The sequence below is a fragment of the Sorex araneus genome, chromosome 1 (assembly GCF_027595985.1).
Source record: "Sorex araneus isolate mSorAra2 chromosome 1, mSorAra2.pri, whole genome shotgun sequence".
In the NCBI taxonomy this organism is placed as follows: domain Eukaryota; kingdom Metazoa; phylum Chordata; class Mammalia; order Eulipotyphla; family Soricidae; genus Sorex; species Sorex araneus.
The window spans coordinates 284,575,989-284,596,343 of NC_073302.1; the positions used below are offsets into that span (position 1 = coordinate 284,575,989).

Consider the following 20,355-nt stretch of genomic DNA (forward strand, 5'->3'; position numbering starts at 1 on the left):
ACACAGACACTGAGAAGTCAACATGTTTGGTCCATTATCTACTTTTGGCGTGCATCTCTCATCCCAATTGGTTCCTCCAGCCATCATTTTCTTAGTGATCCCTTCTCTGTTCCATCTGCCTTCTCCCCTCTGCTCATGAAGCAGTCTTCCAGCTACGGGGCAATCCCCCTGGCCCTTGTATCTACTGTTCTTGGTTCACACTCATTCTTAAATATCTTCAGAACATAACTCAAAGAATAATAACTTAAGGAAGTATTTTTTGATCACCTGAATTAACCAGTTCATACTTACTCCTCGTCATAACTCCATAAACTACCCATTGTGATAAATGCTCAAGACATGAAAGCAATCTGTTTAACATTTCATGCTTAGTTTTTCTTGCTAGAAGAAGATAAGCACTTTGGGAGGAAGAAGCTTCTGTCTTGTGGAATAATGCTTTACAAAAATTGTGGTGGTGGGTTTATTAACTGAGATTGAAATCTGCAGCTGAGCATGAACTTAATTACATGGGCTTGACTCCTAGTCTGGGAAGAGTCTTGACTCTTAATTTAACTCTTTTAAATTAATGTGTCCCTATAAGCAGAAATAAGTAATGTAGAAGGCACAATGGAAGGAATACGTGAAGAGAATAAAGGCAGAAAATATGTAAAGGATGCCATAGAGATGCCTCCAACCCCCATGCCGCAGGCTGTCTCATCCTGGGTAATGAGGAGAGGGGCAGATGAGCTCTCCTCCCAAGCCCAACAGAACCATGGTGGCTGAAAATCTCCAGAATTCAATTGCAGCCATACTCATGGCTGCCCTCCTCAGACAAGCCTCACTCATCAACAAATCTGCTGAAAAAACCCAGGTATGCGGGTCTTGTGACTGAAAACTCCAGGCTCACATGGAGACGGAAATGGGCAACCTCCCCCCATCTCCCTGGGTTTCCAGATTCTTGGCAGCCATGCCCAGGAATTGCCCCTAGTGCCATATAATCTCATTAATGACCGTGATCCAGAGACTCAGAAATAAATCTCTTGGAAGAGAGCAATACAAAATGATACACCATAGAGTTGCCTCCAAACCCCAAAGTCACCATCCAGTTAAAAAATAATAATTTAATTAACAACAGCTATAGAATCGTATTTCAAATTTTAGACTTCCTCGAGTGATGGCTGCATTCACGGCTGCATGACATCTCGTCCTTATGCAAGGGCTTAATGGCTCCAAGATGAAATATAACAATCTTCACATACTTTCCTCTGAGGAAATATTTTTGGATCATTCTCAGTGGATTATTTATAGCAAGCAATACAACATCAAGTGTTTAGTTTCTGCCTTGAAGGCAGGGGTTGGGGGTCTGGGTGGAAACGCTCGAAATACAGTGGTGGGTAGATGTAATGGTGGTGGAATTGGTGTTAGTAGAGTAAATGTAACAAATTATTGTGAACAACTTCATAAAAATAAAATAAAATTTGAAAAAGAAAAGAACATACAGAAATAATATATCAAAAGGAAAGAGGGGGAACTGAAGGAAAAAGAGAAAAAAAGTAAGAGGAAGGATGGATAGAGGAGAATGAATGCAAAGAGCAGAATAAGGAGGATTGAGGACAGAGAGTGGGAGGAGAGCTCAGAAAGAGAAGGAAAGGAAGTCATCAGTTCCCTTGGTCATTTAAAGTCCTCTTTATTCCTGACTTCCAGAAAACTTAGGAAAAATCAGATCATCATTCTTGGGTGTTTTCTCATTGATCATATCGTCAGTGCAACCACCATCAGTCTTGTCATTTCACAAAAGTTCATATTTTAAATGAAGATTTATGCTCTGAAACAGTTGTTTTGCAATTTGATTGATTTTTTTTCTTGTATGAATCCCTAACTATATAATTTTCAGTGAATCCATATAGCCAACTTAATTAATGATTGTGAACAGGATTGAAATGCAGAAGCTCCCTCTGGTGGTTTGATTTACAGGTGGACAAAAATAGCAGAACCTAGATTCCTCACAAAGCAGAGGCAGTGGTCAGTTTCTGTCCCCTTTCTCCTTAATGTTCCTTCTGTCTGTCTGTATCTCTCTCTCTCTGTCTCTGTCTCTGCCTCTGTCTGTCTGTCTCTCTCTCTCTTTAAAGAATACTATATGAATTAAACTATAAAAGAAATCCATTTAAAGACAAAACTTTTGGAAAATAAAAAACAACAACCCAATATTATTTGGCTCTAAGTAAACTTAATTTTTTTAAGGTCCTGATTTACTCTTGCTAATGGGAGAATAAAGGTATCCATAGCCTTTACAAAGTGGTGACAGTACCTGCTGTCCACATTTCTCAAATTTAACATCATTTCCTTTGAGGTGTTTTTTATTTTTTATTTATTTTTAAAATTTTATTTATTTATTTATTTTTCTTTTTGGGTCACACCCGGCGATGCACAGGGGTTACTTCTGGCTCTTCACTCAGGAATTACTCCTGGCGGTGCTCAGGGGACCATATAGGATGCTGGGATTTAAACCCAGGTCGACTGCGTGCAAGGCAAACACCCTACCCACTGTGCTATTGCTCAAGCCCTATTTTTAATTTATTATTTATTTTTAGCAACCAAGTACCTGTGAAAACTCAGAAGATACTTTATAGAAAAAATATTGAAATACAGGGCTTTCTGGAATTTTCATAATTTATCAGAACTGTTCCTTGTTGCAAACTAGAATATATTGATATTTAAAAATGTTGGTATTATATAATGTTTTCTGGAGCTGGGTTCTAGATTTATTTTTACTTCTGTGTAATTTCTATATTTTTCAATGGCTCTTGCTCCATAGTTGTAAGTGTAATGTTCTGCAGTCACTTAAATATTCACTTCTAGCTACATAAACATAGAAAAATCTTTTTAGCAAAATACAAGTGTATTTGTAAAGTTGATTATTTCATACCAAAAGTAACTTTGGACAAGAAAAAAATTGTTTTTAATTGTCAGGAAAATGCATTTTATAAATAACTCCTTTAGGTTCAATTTTGCTGATATTTATATTGGATCATTTAATTTTATTATAGAATTGCCTATCATGAACTGATACTGCTTTGCCATTGTTTAATTTTATTGAAAATGTTCAAAATATTTTTCATAATGTTTTTAAACTTTTATTGGTGTAGTATTAAAAGTATACAAGGAACACATTTTAGGCATAATCCGCTTGCTTCAAAGATGGAGCTAGAAATGTTGAATTATAAAATAATAACTCTGTTATGTATAACTATACTATGAGAATATATGCATCTCTTGAATAAAAATATGACATATGAAGGAAGTAAGTAAAGTTGATTATTTAAGGGAGAGTAAATATTTATGTTATGTTTCTAAAAGTTTTATATATCTGCTTTCCTCTTTTTAATTGTATGTGATTTTAACCATTTAATTGCATGTATCAAAGAAGAATTAAGCTGCCATAGGAATGTTTATAACATAAATAAATCTGTGTCATCATTAACATCTTATTTAATTCAACTTGTTTGAGATGCTGTGCTGGTCAGGATTTTCCAAAGAAGCCAATCTGCATGCACATGTATATGTATTTAACAAAATATATATATCTTCATTTAACATAACAAATGTATATAAATATCTAACTGTGGCTGGAGCAATAGCACAGTAGGTAGGTCGTTTGCCTTGCACTCGGCTGACTGGGGTTCGATTCCCAGCATCCCATATAGTCCCCTAAGCACTGCCAGGGGTGATTCCTGAGTGCAGAGCCAGGAGTAACCCCTGTGCATCGCCGGGTGTGACCCCCCCCAAAAAAGCAAAAATAAATAAATAAATACATCAATACATAAATAAATATCTAGCTTTAGTTATACAGGATATGTCAATTTATGTGTAGGCTAAGTCCCATATTTATCCTAATGAGACCTATTGATTTGATTTCTTTGAGGAACTAACTCAGAATGAGAGAGCGGAGGAGTTCAACAGAATGACGGCTCCTGAAACTGAGCAAAGCACATGGTATTATGGAGTCCAAGTCGCAAAGCCTGAGAACCAGAGTTGATGATGGAATCCCATTTTGCAGGCAGAGTAGTCCAAGCAGTGAGGCTAAAGCAGGAGTCTAAGTTCTTCCTCCATCCTTTGTCTTTTGAGCTGGACATAGCTCCATAAATAAACCAGGGTGAAAAAAATGATGCAATAGAATATTAGGATGATAATTTTAATGGCTAGTCAAGATGACATATAATAATCATTATTGTAATAATTTCATATGAAATTATAATATTATCATTCAAACCAACACTTCTCAATTGCTTTCCAGGTGCAAAACTCTAAAAAGCTCTTGCAGTGCCCCCTAAAATATTTTAATATGTAATTAAAAAAATAATTGCAGGTTAGGAAAGTTTGGCTTCAATTATGAATTTCACATTTTGTATATATGAAAGCATGTTATACATTGAAATAATTAATTTGGGGGATAAAATATTGAGTATTTGTAAGTTTAGAAAATACAGCATGTCAGTTATTACATTTATACTGCAATATGACACAACTTTGCTTCCACAATTCTGATATTTATGTATTTGATCAGATAGAATTTTTTTATCAGATAGCTTGCACATCAGGAAAGTATTCGTGCTTGTTTTTAAAGATGTTACTAGCCTCCTGGGGAAGAGAAGAAAATCTTACATTACTCTCTTACAAAATTGGAATGTGGAGGAATTGTATAGTGGGAGGATGTTTTTTATCATAGGTTACTTGTTATTTTTTTTCTATACCTTGGAAATAAACTTGCCTAATATCCTTGATGGACTGGAGCAATAGCACAGCAGGTAGGGTGTTTGCCTTGCACATGGCCAACCTGGGTTCGATTCCTCTGTCCCTCTTGGCGAGCCCAGCAAGCTACCAAGAGTATCCCGCCTGCACGGCAGATTCTGGCAAGCTACCCGTGGCATATTTGATATGTCAAAAGCAGTAGCAACAAGTCTCAGAATGGAGGCATTACTGGTGCCTGCTTGAGCAAATCGATGAACAACGGGGAGGACAGTGCTACAGTGCTACATATTTAGTTGCAGCTGCAGAATTAACAATAATATCTTTCCTCTGGGTAGTTTGAGAATAGATTTCAATATACAGGAGAGTACACATTTAGTCTAAGACCACCAGGTTTTATATACATATTGATAATAATTATGAGGATAATGGCTTTCAAGTATCCTCGAGATGTATATCTTAAACAGTTCATTTTAGTGTACACTCATTTAGCACCAAATATTCAAATGTGACCTGGACAAATGTATCATCGCCTTATGCTTACCTGGGTGTGTAGAGCATGGTCTGTGTCCGATCTTCTTAATCAAACTGCTTAATAAACATTCATAATACTTCCACATTTTGGGTTAAATTTAGATTTTACCTTAGCAATTGGACCAATAATTCTGCTGTTCAAAATACCACTCTAAGAGAAACAGATCAACTACCAAAAGCCAAGTGAAATTCAATCATTTAAGATGTTCTTCTATAGCCCTTTGATGGTGTTAAAATATTTTAAAACTTTCCAGATAATAAGACAGGGCAAGCAGATAGCAGGAGACTCTCCACAAAAGTTTCTGCTTTCATTGATAGTGTCGAGATTACCCGCGAAAATGGGAAAAGTCAGCTAAATAACAAGTTGTTGAAGCAAGTACTTGGTCTTGGTCAGGGCGCCTGAAGTGATCTAGCTGAGGAACAACCAAAAGAGTGATTTCAAGGTGAGAAAACCAGTGGGAAGCCCGGCATGGAGCTTCAAGCAGGAGGAGATAAGCATTAGGGAGGAAAGCAATTTTTTTCTGAGACACTTCAGAGTGATTGCAGGGGAGAGCGGTGGAGACCAGGGAGGAGAATAAGGAGGAAATTGCGGTATAAGTCAAAAATGAAAAATTGTCAAAGTAACTATGAGAGGTTTTTTTTTTTTTCAATAGAAGGTTTTGGTATTGAAATGTGCCACCCATATCAGCTCACCTCAGGGGAGCTGAGGTGACAGGCTAATGTGGGGTAACAGATGGTTTTCTATTTATTGCCTTTCAATAATGTGCTCCTGTCAGCAACTCCACAAATAGAAGAACTTTGAAATAACACATTAGTACCTATTGCAATCTGCTAGAGAGTTGTCCCCTTGGCTAGTCGAAGATGATGTTTATTGATATCAATGGCTTGCATATATTCTTTTGTTTTGGTTAAAAATAGGAATAATTATCTTTGTAAGATTGATTGATTTTTTCCTGTATGAGTTACTGATTTTCTGGATCTGAATGACTAAGGAAGTATGGTCAGTCATACGTATGGCTTTAGGTTCAAGGCAAGAGGAACCAACTGAGGTCCCTAATTTCACTTAACTCATAACTGTGAAGTGGTTTCACTTCCTCAAGATTCAAGGATGAGAAAACTGATATTCACATACGCTCTTTAACTTGTCTGGAGGTGTACGGCTGAATTGGATCATGATTGCTGAGTCCTTTCCCCTTGACTCCAAATGTATTTTGTATTACTGCTAAACTACCTGACTTTTGACATTTCTACCCTCTGCTTTTATATCTTCTGTTGGATTTTATAAGCCTGAACTCTTGACAATGAAGATATTTTTCTTTTTTTTTTTTGAATATCGTAACATCTTGTCAATATATTTACATTCAGCTGTCATTCTTTTTCAGACTCTTGAAAATTTGCTCCGGGTCCTTTAACACCTTGTCCTTATGCTCGCCTAACTTCTTACTTCCAATTATTTGCCAAGTACTATTGATTTTTTTTCAAACTAAACCTTGATTTTTAGTGAACCTTTAGGTTAATATCAAAATTGAGCTGATGATACAGAGATGCCCCAATATGAGTTCCCTTTTATACCTGCATAGCCTACCTCATAAATAACATCCCTCCAGAATGGGATGTTTTATAAAATTGATGATAATATATCATTAGCACCCAGAGTCTATAGCACTGCACTGTCATACCATTGTTCATCAATTTGCTCAAGCGGGCACCAGTAACATCTCCACGTGAGACTTGTTGTTACTGTTATTGACATATTGATTACACCACGGGTAGCTTGCCAGGCTCTGCCGTGGGGGGGGGATACTCTCAGTAGTTTGCCAGGCTCTCTGAGAGGGACAGAGGAATTGAACCCAGGTCGGCCATGTGCAAGGAAAATGCTCTACCCACTGTGCAATCGCTCTAGTCTAGAGTCTATGACATTAACTAATTCTTGCTGTTGCATATAACATAGATTTGGGCAGGTGTAAAATAACCTGTGTTCACCATTACAGCAATAGCCAGTGTAGTGGTTCTCTTACCCTAAATACCAAATTGTTGGTTAGAATGTTTAAAAGCATCGACTCACCATAATGTGCTTGACTTTTCATCTACACTTCCTCCCTAATTTTTGGCAGCCCCTGGTTACCTTACTGTCTTCATAGTTTTGACTCTCCTGAATATCATATCTTTGGAACCATATACTTTGTGGCATTTTAAGTTTGACTTCTTTTCCAAATGATACGCATTTCACTGTCCTCATGCTTGTTCATGTCTGGATATATACCATGGTTTTATCTGTTCTCCTGCTGATGGAAACACTGATCTTTTCCAAGTTTGGGAAACTGTAAACATCACTTATTTAATTTCTATGTACATACCATGAATAGTTTCTGTGGGTATTTTAGTTTTATAAAATACCACCAAATTGTCTTCCAGAATGTCTATATCCTTTTAAGCATTCTCATCGCTAATGAATACGAATTCTTGTTGCTCTCTTTATCTACAGATTTACATTGTCCACAGTAAGGATTAGCACTCTGCATTTACTTTCACTGTATCACTGTCATCCCATTGTTTATCAATTTGCTCTAGTGGGCACAAGTAATGTGTCCATTGTGAGACCTGTTACTGTTTTTGGTATATTGAACATGCCATGGGTAGCTTGCCAGGCTCCACCGTGCGAGTGAGATACTCTCGGTAGCTTGCCGGGCTCTCTGAGAGGGACGAAGGAACCAAACCTGGGTCGACTGCATGCAAGACAAACTCCCTACCCACTGTGCTATACAGCCCACATGTACTTTATTATCTGTAGTTCATGAATCCTTTGCATGAATGCTATTGTCCCATCATCTTGCTGTTCTTTAATTTGCTCGAGTAGGCACCAGTAACGTCTCCATTGTGAGACTTGTTGTTACTGTTTTTGGCATATCAAGTACCCTTATGGTGCAGAAAAAATGATTTTTCCCCATATCTACTTCAAATGATTGTCTGTACTTTCAATGCATGTACGCTGGCATCAGAACCATCCATCGAGGACCTGATGATGCAAGCGCAGAAGATCAAGTACAACATCATTAGTCTGACTGAGACGAGAAGGCATCGATCACATCACACCATTTTCAACACTGGAAAAGAACTGTTCCTTGGAACATGTGACAATAGAGGCATTGATGATGTTGGTGTCCTTGTCAATACGAACTTGGCCATGAATATTGATTCTTTCAAATGCCTAACAACCCGAGTCAGACAATTTCACTTGAATAGTTGTGGCTCACTGCTGGCAGTTTCTATCTTTATCGTCTACCCACCAACATCCAACTATGATGAAGAAGAAATTGAGAAGTTCTACATGGAGCTGGAGAAGTTATATAAAGAAGACCACATCTTCTACAAAATCATTATCAGTGATTTCAATGCCAAGATAGGTCCTAGAAGGTGGCCCGAAGAGCTCCACATTGGGATGCATGGCCTAGAATGGAAGGAACAAGGTGAGAGACTGTCTGAGTTCATCATGTCGACCAAGACCATCCATGGTAACTCACAGTTCCAGGAGGCTGAATTTAAATGTTGGACATGGGAGTCTCCCAGTGGACAGTTCCACAATGAAATTGACCACATCATATTCAATCCACAGTTTGGCCTGACAGATGTCGCTGTTGTCCCAAAATTCCAAATGGGATCGGACCACCATCTCCTTCGTGCAAAATTCTACTTCACAGAGCAGGGAGAAAGCACTGCAAAATTTAAGTTTAAGAAGAGGATTCCCAGAATGACCACCAACTGGAGTTCTTTAGCACTATTGTGGCAACATGAAAGATGCCATCCTTGACAACATTGACGAGGAATACAACCACCTGGTTCAGCCCCTGCATGACTGTGCGAGGAATGCTGAGAGAGGGAAAACCACAAACAGATGCCTGTCTTCGGAAACTCTCCAGCTCATTCACCAACATGGTTTGGCACAAGCCTTGGGCAACCACAAGATAGTGACTGAGCTTGCAAAACTGTGCAGAGAAGTGATAAAGGAAGACCTCTCACAGAGAAGAGCAGTAGTGTTGGCCGATGTGGCAGAAGCAGAAAAAAGTATTTGCAACTCTTGCTTGTACTTTGCCAACTACATGTCTGCCCTCTGATGTCCTGATGGATCTATCACATCTTCCAGAGGGCAATGGAGAGTATTATTCACAACTTCCACTCGGATCTCTCTGACATCCATGTCCACGTGCCCACATACCAAATTCCACAGGGTGGCTATGTCATTCCCAACGTTCTCCCTTCCAAAATCCAACACACTATTTTGTCAGTAATGACGCGTACAGCACTTGGTCCAGTCAAGGTCAGACCTGAACACCTGGAGAATCTGCCACCAGTACTCGTCAATACTCTGGTTCGGCTCTTCACATGCTACCTGTCTGAATGCAAGGTTCTGTCCCAATGGAAAACCAGCACCAGCAGGACCGCAGGACCGTTCTGTTGTCCTGCTGGGAAACATCCAGCAAGAAGGGAGACATCCACGATATTGGCAACTATCGCCCAATCTGCTTGTTGTTCGTCGTCTACAAGTTGTTCACTCGAGTTATCCTGAATAGAATAGGCAGAACACTAGATGAAGAACAACCATGCGAGCAAGCCGAGTTCCAAAAAAGATTCAGCACAATCAACCATATCCACATGGTGACCAAGATCATTGAAGTTTCACGAGAGTTCAAGATGCTGCTCTGTCTAACATTCATCGATTTAAAGAAAGTCTTTGATTCTGTTGAGAATGAAGCAGTCATGGAAGCCCTAGTGAATCAGGACGTACAAACTCAGTACATCAGGATCCTTTGTGAGCTGTATTACAGATTCACCACCAGGATCTAACCATTCTACAAGGAAGTGATCATTGACATAAAGAGAGGAGAGGGGTTTGGCAGGATGATACCATTTAACCCAAATTCTTCAGTGCCGTTCTCGAGGCTGTCATGCAACACCTGGAATGGGAAGGAATGGGAGTGAAGACAGACGGTCGGCAACTTCACCACCTCTGCTTCACTAATGACATCATTCTAATAACACCAAACATTAGCCAAGCGGCACAACTGCTGGCCAACTTCAACTGCGAGTGTGGAAAGGTCTGACTGCAGCTGAATCTCACCAAGACAATGTTCATGAAAAATGAACTAGTCCCTGACGTTCCATTTGCTCTCAACAGAACGAACATCTCCGAATGCAGCATCTATGTCTACCTGGGTCGAGAACTCAACATGAGGAATGACTTGGCACCAGAACTGCACAGGAGGAAGAGATCAGCGTGGAATACCTTCAAGAGTGTCAAAGAAGTGGTTAAGAGAACGAAGAATCTCTGGCTCTGTGCACATCTTTTTGACTCCACCATTCTTCCTGCACTAGCATATGCCTCAGAGACCTAGGCCCTATGAGAACAGGATGAGAACACTATTCAGGTATCCCAAAGAGGAGTCAAAAGAGCTATGCTTGGATTATCACGTTTCATTCAAGTTAGAAAAGGAATCTGGAGTTTTGACCTCTGTCGACAGCCAAGAATCAGGGACGCTGTCACGTTTGCCAAGTGTCGAAAATCAGATAGGCCGGATACGTAATGCGATTTAGAGACAACCGCTGGACTAGAGCAGTTACAGACTGCATCCCATGGGATGTCAAGACATGGCCTGGCAGCCCACCTACAAGATGGTCAGACTTCTTCATTTCAATCTGAAAGAACAGTTTGAGGATCTTCCTGTTCCTGGAGCAAGCAGATACCATTGGGCTACACTAGCACATGACAGGGACGAATGGAGACGTTCCAGGCACCCGCTCGAGCAAATCGAAGATCAAGGGGATGACAAGTGATACAAGTGATCTACTTTAAGATCTTATAGCATTTTTCTTCCCTGCGATAGGGCTGTTTCTCATCCTATTTATGCGTACTACCATATTCATTTCTTAATATAAGCTTTGGTATCTTGATTTTCAATTCAACGACTGCCAGGGACATTTATAATGGAAATAAACCTTCATGACACCAAAGAAAGGCAAATATTTGTACAATTTTAAGAGATATTTGGGTATTATATTCATATTTCTAACTATCTAAGATCTGTCTACAATCTACCATTCAAGAAATTTCTTTTCATTATTCCTCTTCTGGCCACATCACATATTTTATGCATTTTTATGTTTTCTTATACCTACCTCTCAGAATTTTTCTCTGACTCTCCTTGTTACTCCTGTTTCTGACAACATTGCATAAATATATGATCAGTACTCAAGATCTTCTCTCAGATATGTACTTGTGATATCTGTTACTTACTTTTCATTATTTCTTCTCTTTCTTTCTTTCTTTCTTTCTTTCTTTCTTTCTTTCTTTCTTTCTTTCTTTCTTTCTTTCTTTCTTTCTTTCTTTCTTTCTTTCTTTCTTTCTTTCTTCCTTCCTTCCTTCCTTCCTTCCTTCCTTCCTTCCTTCCTTCCTTCCTTCCTTCCTTCCTTCCTTCCTTCCTTCCTTCCTTTCTTTCTTTCTTTCTTTCTTTCTTTCTTTCTTTCTTTCTTTCTTTCTTTCTTTCTTTTAGAGAGACTAGCCACACTCAGCAATACTCGGGTATTAATTCTGGCCCTGCACTCAGGAATTACTTCTAGTGGTGCTTTCGGGACCATGTGCGATGCAGGACATCAAAGTTGGGCTGGTTGTGTGCGAAGCAAGAGCCCTACATGCTGTATCACCCTCTAGCTCTCATTTTCACTACATCTGACTCAGTACTTCTCTCACGTTCTATTGAAAGATCTGTTATCTTCCTTTCTGCACAATGCTACCATGGTGTGTGTGTGTGTGTGTGTCTGTGTGTGTGGTTGTGTGTGTGTCTATGTGTGTGTTTGTGTGTGTGTCTGTGTGCATTTTAAGCTATAACTTCCTTGCTTTGAATCTTTTATTTTTTACATGCTCAGGAAAGTGTTGAGCTTGATATCCAAGTCATAACCTGGTATTTGTGTGTTTTTGCTTCTTACTATACCATTTTCTTTCACTATGTGATTTTTTTTTGTATGTGTGAACATACCAATTTCTTGATTATCTACTTTTTTGTACCCTTTCCTCAATATTTCCTCCTCTTTTGATATTGTGACAAGTTCCTAGTTCTACTGATTTCATATGCTCTCTTCAGGCTCATTGGTGAGTACTCCAACTAAAGTTAACCAGTCCATTTAATAAGTGTAACTTTTATGAATTTCTGTCATTATTCTCAGGTACACTATATAGCATAGCAGGTAGGGCACTTGCCTTGCACGTGGCTCACCCAGGTTTGATTCCTCCATCCCTCTCAGAGAGCCCAGCAAGCTACTGAGAATATCCCACCCACATGGCAGAGCTTGGAAAGCTACCCCATGGCATATTCAATATGCTAAAAACAGTAAGAACAAGTCTCATATTGGAGACGTTACTGGTGCCTGCTCGAGCAAGTCAATGAACAATGGGGCGACAGTGCTACACTATATTATAATTGTTATCATTTGTGTCTAGCTTTCATCTTAACTCTGTCCATAAGCCAGGCCTTATTCCTATTTGCATAACCAGCATCTAATAAAATAGTGCTGCAGTTGATATTTCTATACTTATAATTTGGTTGAATTGAAAGAAATTTCAATAATTCAAACCCATTTGAAGCCCAGAGAAAACTTCTCATTTCAGCAGATATCTTTTTCCATGGTGGTGAAAATGCTGATTTTCTTATTCACTCATCGTTTCCAACTGGAAATAACCCCACCTCCTTCTAGATTGCCATAGCATTTTATCTTTCCTAATTTTAAGAGTTTTTTTGACACACACAAGTTGTATCTTGATATTTGGAAAGAATATTTCTCATTATTCCAAATTTCTGCATATATGAAGAGAAATTTCACTTGCAATTCTTTGTATCTTATAACATCTTTATGTCCTCTGCAATGATTAGAAGAAAAATAAATCATAACCCCAAAGATAAATCAGAAACTCCTTTAATGAGGATTGCATGGTGGAAGAGAATATGCATTTACAACATAAAATTTTATTTTTATATTTTGTGTTTGGGTCACACCCACTTGCTCCCGGATCTGCATTCAGGGATCATATCTGGTGGGCTCAGTAACCATTTGCGGTGCTGGAATCACACCCACATAAACTAAGTTCAAGTCAAATGCCCTCCCCACAGTTGTCTTTGCATTTGCAACTTTAAAAAATGTTGTAATAGTTATTATAATTTCTTTATTTTGTATGTAAGGGGCCAATTCAAAGAAGTTGCGGTACGCTTTTCAAGACCTTAACATTGAAGAAGGAAAAACTGGGATCAGAATCAAATTCTCTTTGTTCTTAGGCAATTTGTGTGTGTGTGTATTTTGAATTTGCTACTCTTTCTCTTTATTGTTTTACGTTTGGATGCTTTAATGGTAAATATAATTTTTATATAATTAATAGATAATTTTCAATGATAACTAGATAATTATGCAAGCATATTTTCTTGATAAATATGAAAAGGATCGATTAATTTTCCTTTGAAAAATAATTTTGTAACAGATTATGGTGCTGCTTCAGAATCACACCTTATTGAACGAGAACTATTGCAAAATAATCTCTGTATGTATATGCTGGGAAACTAGCTCTGAGGGTTTGAGTTTAGGCTTTCCATGTGGGAGGCCAAAGTTCTGTCTCCAGAAACACATGGTCCCCTGAGCATCCACAACAATGGCCCCCAAGCACCAGTAGATGTGTTCTGCAGAACTATTTTAGGAAAAGGGCATTTTAGAATTTATTTATATACAGGAGACATAATGACAAACTTTCATTAAAAAATTCATACAAGTGTGAGGTTTGTATGCTTATGAATGGTTAAGTAGTCTTATGTATAACAAGTGAGCTAGTTTATTAGCATAGTTTTCTGGCTGATTTGTATGTATGTTTTATTCATATATTTTTCACATGTATATTTGCAAATAATATAAATATATATAGCATCATTTTTTCATAGTTGCCATTTTATACAGATAGTCTAAAAAATTGACAAACGCCTGTCTAAATGTTAAAACTGAGATACAAATAGGACTTGTCATGGTTTTGTACTCTTGCAGATGTTTCATTGTCAGAAAAGTTGGAGGCTAATTTCTAACTTTCCTTACTCTTTTCTATTTGAAAAGGTAAATAAGATCTGTGGCCGTCCAATGAGAACACCCACACAGAGCCCCCGATGTTCTTTTGATGGGATCAAAGAGAATCCTGGGATGAAGATCGCTACAAGAAATGGTGAAGAGACACTTGCCAACAGAAGAAAGTAAGACATTTGTTTTACAACCAGAAAGAGAAGCTAAAGTAAGCCATTAATTTTACAACAGAATAGAATATATCATATTAAGTTGAACAAAATACGTTATTGGAGAAACAAAAGATCAACAATAGCTTTAAAATTTAGTGGTTTATTCTATTCCATTAATCAGGAAGATAGGTTCAATTTATGAGGCCAGTGAAGTTTCCTATATCACGAGAATATCTTCTGTAATACAACATACAACACCCTGGACAAAGAACGTTTATACATTTACATATTGTTCATGCACAAAATTATACAGCAGATCTCTGGGATTTTAGTCTGCTCAACTCAAATCTTTTTTTTTTTTTAGCTTTTTTGGTTACATCCAGCAATGCACCAGGGTTACTCCTGGCTCTGCACTCAGGAATTACTCCTGGTGGTGCTTAGGGGACTATATAGGATGCTGGGAATCAAACCCGGGTCAGCCTCGTGCAAGGCAAACGCCCTACCCACTGTGCTATTGCTTCAGCCCCTCAACTGAAATCTTTTGCTTGCCAAGTAGTAGCTTCTTATTTTCTTCTCCCCTATGTGTGGTAGCTAAAATTCTTAGTAAATGGTTAAATCTTGTGATCATTGTACTGCAAGAAAATAAACGTGTTAAGTGTTGCTAGTTGGATTCACACTTTCATTTTGATATTAATCTAAATTTGAAGTGTGACTGGTGGCTACTATATTGGATAATGCAAGGCAGAAAGGATGAATATTCATGCAAAAGGTATCAATCTTGCCCAAAAAGTAAGCATGTGTTTAAAAAATATTTGATAAGAAGTTCCCATAATCATTAATTACAGTGCTAAATGACTATCTTTTGACTCTAAATGATAAGCATTCCTGGATTGCTCCTAAAATTTGAATTTCTACTACTGTACTCAATGTTATTTTACATGTTAAAGCATGTATGAGTGCTCAACAGTTTCATTTGATTAATAATTGATAATTAAACCAAAAGACTCTTAAAATGAAAAATAAAATAATATTTTATTTAGCTTTCATTTTAACAGACCAGTAATGTTCTAGAAAATGCTGGTTTCTCAGTGGGTGTTTCTGAATTAAACTAAATAAAATTCCATTTTTTTTGTTCATTTATTAATTCATATAAATTTTTCTAATAAGACCTTGTGAAAAGTCCAGTACTTAGCATAGCTTTACTCTCTATAATGCAAAATCTCATTCCTTTGGATAAGTTCCCTATTTGCCTAATTGTCTCTTTTGAAGGGTACTACACATAAAGATGCCTCAAAAAAATTGTCCTTTATGTGTAAAGCAACTGTTTAGTTCTTTTCATTTTATTTTATTTTATTGAATCACCATGAGATAGTTATAAGCTTTCATGTTTGGGTTACAATCACCTGACGATCAAACACCCATCCCTCCACCAGTGCACATTCCCCACCACCAATATCCCCAGCATACACCCCCTTTCCCACCCTCCCCCTGCCTCCATGGCAGACAATATTCCCCATACTCTCTCTCTACTTTTGGGAATTATGGCTTAATTTAACACAGAACACTGAGAGGTCGTCATGTTTAGTCCATTATCTACTTTCGGCATGCATCTCCCATCCCAACTAGTTCCTCCAGCCATCATTTTCTTAGTGATCCCTTCTCTATTCCATCTGCCTTCTCCCCTCCGCTCATGAAGCAGGTTTCCAGCTACGGGGCAATACCCCTGACCATTGTATCTACTGTCCTTGGGTGTCAACCTCATGTGATGTTATTGTATGCTCCACAAATGAGTATAGTCCTTCTATGTCTGTCCCTCTCTTTCTGATTCATTTCACTTAGCATGATACTCTCCATGTCTATTCATTTTTTTTCTAAATGCCTCTAATGATCAGTGGTCATAGCTTCCATTTGATAAGTCAGCATGCTTTGGCTTAGCCAAAGAATAAAACCCAGCTATGGAAGGTCTTATTGTAGGTCATTTCTGTTTTAGCCCTAAAACTCAGTTGTTTGGAAATCCAAGCTCAACACTTTGCATGATTTATTCACATCAAAACCAAAGCAATGCAGATGAAATGTTCTAAAAATGGCTGGTGGGCAGGAGGGGGGAGGGGGGATTGCTAGAGAGGTAGTACAGGCTTTAAGGCACTTTCGTTAGACTGAACAGGTTTAATTCTCCACACCACGTGTGCTCTCCTGAGCACCAGCAGGAGTGGCCCCTGAGCACAAATCTAAGAGTAGTCTCTGGAAAACACTAGTTCATACATGCCCCCTCCCCCAAAATAACCCCAAAATAAATAAAAATGACTTCAGGAAAATAGTGGCACCTATGAGTGGAATGTTTATGTTTTATGCAGGCCATTAAATAAACTACACTAGTCACAGTTTCAAGTTCTTTATTTCTATGACTGGCACGTAAGCTTTTCTTGTTCTTCATAAGATATATATATATAAAATATATATTATATATATACAAGTAGCAGTGTCATCCCATTGTTCATCAATTTGCTCAAGCGGGCACCAGTAATGTCTCCATCGTGAGACTTGTTGTTACTGTTTTTGGCATATTGAATATGCTTCAGGTAGCTTGCCAGCCTCTACTGTGCAGACAGGATACTCTCGGTAGCTTGCCGGGCTCTCTGAGAGGGACGGAGGAATCGAACCTGGGTCGACCAAGTGCAAGGCAAACACCCTACCTGCTGTGCTATAGCTCCAGTCCATATATATATATATATATATATATATATGTGTGTGTGTGTGTGTGTGTGTGTGTGTGTGTGTGTGTGTGTGTGTGTGTATGTGTGTGTGTGTGTTTATCTTACTCTTTGCTTCTTCTTTCCCCTAAATAGTAAAAATAGTTACAATAAACTATGTTTAGTAAACTAAAAGTCACCCCCAAAGGAACGGAAAATAATAAACAACAGATGCTTTATCCCTGATGACGCAGACCACCAAAGGCTGACACTGCATAGTGATCTCTGAAGTTTCACATTCCCCAGTAACTTCTTCAGACTATGGAAGCCAGCAGGTATCTATATGATGAGACCCCCTTCCCCCCACCAAGCCAGTACCCTTTTCTGTATTTGCCTACTTCCTCTAGCAGCCTTTTATAATCCAGGGTTCAGCCTGTGTGAACATGATGGGGACAAGAAGTCCCCATTTTTTCATGTTTCTAACAGTTCAGTAAGCCTATTTTTTATCACACTAACTATTGTCTTGGGCTGGAGTGATAGCACAGTGGGTAGGGCATTTGCCTTGCATGTGGCCAACCTGCATTGGATTCCTCTGCCCCTCTTGGAGAGCCTGGCAAGCTACCAAGAGTATCTTGCCTGCACAGCAGAGCCTGGCAAGTTACCTGTGGCATATTCAATATTCCAACAACAGTAACAACAACAAGTCTCACAATGGAGACGTTACTGGTGCTCGTTCGAGCAAATAGATGAGCAATGGGATGACAGTGACAGTAACTATTGTCTTGTAAGTATTGATCTTCAGGCAACAAGCATCTGGATCTTGGATTTGATAATACTACCATTTACCATCTATAATCTCAGAGCATTGTAATCAAAGTAACACTGAATTACAGAATTACAAAATGTTTCAGGAACCATTAAATGAACAAGTTGGGTCATCTAGACCATCATTACTCCAGGTTCCATAGGATTCCCTGATAGTCTCCAGATTATTGCAAAGAGACCTCACAAAATAAAACATGTAAAGGTAGGGTACCAAGCCACAGAGGGTCAGAAGGGGGTATGGTTGAAAAAGAGCCAAGAAACATTGACTTAGACCCAACTTATTCGGTCTCCTTTTCATATGGGTTTGCATAACCCAATAGGGGGTCATCAAAAATTTGGCAATAGTGAAAGTTCTCTGAGCTTGCAACAACTCAAACTTAGTTAAAAGTCAACTGCAAAATTAATCAGAGTAGTTTTCTAGCAATGCTTATGCAATTTGCATTTCTTAGGTGAAAAGCGATCTCAAGTAGAAAACGTTTAGGACTCATTAAGCTAGATCATAGTAGCTTGTAAATGACCAAGTTACAGAGACTTTTTTCTTTGTCAAAGCTCTTTTGGACTCATAAGAAAGTTCACTCAGCATGTCTAAATATATTGTCTGATGTGCAAAGAAACAATAGTTTCTTCTTGAGTGGTAGGTCATCTAAAGTGACAACATTTACCCTATCCCCTTGGAGAATTTCCCAAGAAGACCCAAAGTCTAAGACACAAGCTGGTTATTTGTCAAACACTCAACAAGTTATTATTTTTCTTCATAAAAATAGGTACATGTTTACAAAGGCATCTAGGATAACATGGCAAATATTTTGTCATTAGTAAGATGTTCTGTAGCTAGTCCAGATGATCAAAGATTTTTTTTTTTTTTATTGAATCATCATGGGAAAGTTACAAAGCATTCAGGCTTAAGTCTCAGTTATACTCAGTTCGATGGATGATCGAACACTCATCCCTTCACCAGTGCACATATTCCACCACCAAGAACTCCAGTATACCTCCCCTCCCATCCCAACACCCCTCCCCAGCCTGTGTAGCTTAAAATTTTCACTTCACTTTCTCTTTACTTTGATTACATTCAACATTTCCACAAAAAACTCAGTATTATTGTTTGGAGTTTCCTCCCCAAAATCAGACCTGCTGAAAAGAAACATTTGATAATTTGTTTTCCATTGCCGAGAATGAAGAGATATGAGGTCGCAGCCATGTGGTTTTTAATTTCTGTATTTTAATATTTTAGTAACTAAGTCTAGGGAAATTTCCACCAGAAATTGCATCATTGCAAGCTCGTACCTCTCTTCAGTGGTCTTTATAAGATGGCGGTCGCCATGCCTTCCCCGCCCCCCCTCCTTCCCCAAAGGAAAAGCAGAGAGAGAAAAACCTTTCCCCTCCTGGGACGGCATGGGCCCATGGCTTAGTTCACAGTCTAGAGGCATTTCTGCAAGAAGCTGCTGGTACCAAAAGTAGTTTAGCTGGCCTCCAGGATCATGGTCATCCAGCAACGGAGAGGCCGCACACGTGCGGCCACTCGGGTCACATCTCAGCAGAGATCCTGCTCCTAGTTCTAATAGTAAAAGCTTTTATTTTTATTTTTGCCAGCCAAAATGGAGTATTTCTAATTGTCCTTCCTAATGGGAAAAGAGATGAAAACCTTTGCCAGATCACTAGCTGGAGAGCAGGTGGAAGGACATGTTTTGCTTTACTATGGCAGACAGCACATACAAAGGGGTAGGTAATTAGTCACCTTCTGACTCAGTTCATAAGAATCCCACCATCCCCCATGTCCATCTCAGATTGTACAGAGAAGGCAAATATGTGAGGTGAAAAATGAAATGTTCAGATCACCACTGTGATATTTTGCATGTTTTTATGATGACCCAAAGCCCAATAATTCTCTGGGGATATTATACCTGTATATTTGACTGTTTGTGAAGCAAAAGCTATTTTTAGGCATTTTTTAAATTTAGTTGTTAAATAAAATAAATATATTTAATTTTGGGGCCACTCCGAGTGACACTCAGTGATTTGTCCTAGCTCTGTACTCAAGGATCAGTCCTGGCAAGGCTTGAGGGACCATGTGGGGCTCCAGTGACAGATCTGGATCAGCACATGCCAGGCAAGAACCATAACCACTGGACTCTCTCTGGACACTAGTTTTAGGAATTTTATTTTGACCTTCACACTATGAATTGAGAAGCCAAGGTATAGGTGGTAGAAGGTTTTATTTAAGTGCAACTGTGCATTTCCCCTTGTGAAATAATTATAAGGTATCTTTGTGAGCTTACTGGATACAATATGAGACAAATGGAGCCTAAAAGTCAATTTTAATTTGGTCC

The 20,355-nt window shown here is 38.6% G+C and overlaps 1 protein-coding gene across 3 annotated transcripts in view; it reads left to right on the plus strand.

Annotated features, from left to right (window-relative positions):
- GPC5 (glypican 5) overlaps positions 1-20,355 on the plus strand; it is a 1,500,378-nt gene that overhangs the window by 321,544 nt on the left and 1,158,479 nt on the right. For all 3 annotated transcript variants that reach the window (XM_055146010.1, XM_055145996.1, XM_055146005.1), the window contains exon 4: positions 14,395-14,528. In XM_055146010.1, coding sequence (XP_055001985.1) covers positions 14,395-14,528 — 134 coding nt within the window. The remainder of the gene's footprint in view (positions 1-14,394; positions 14,529-20,355) is intronic.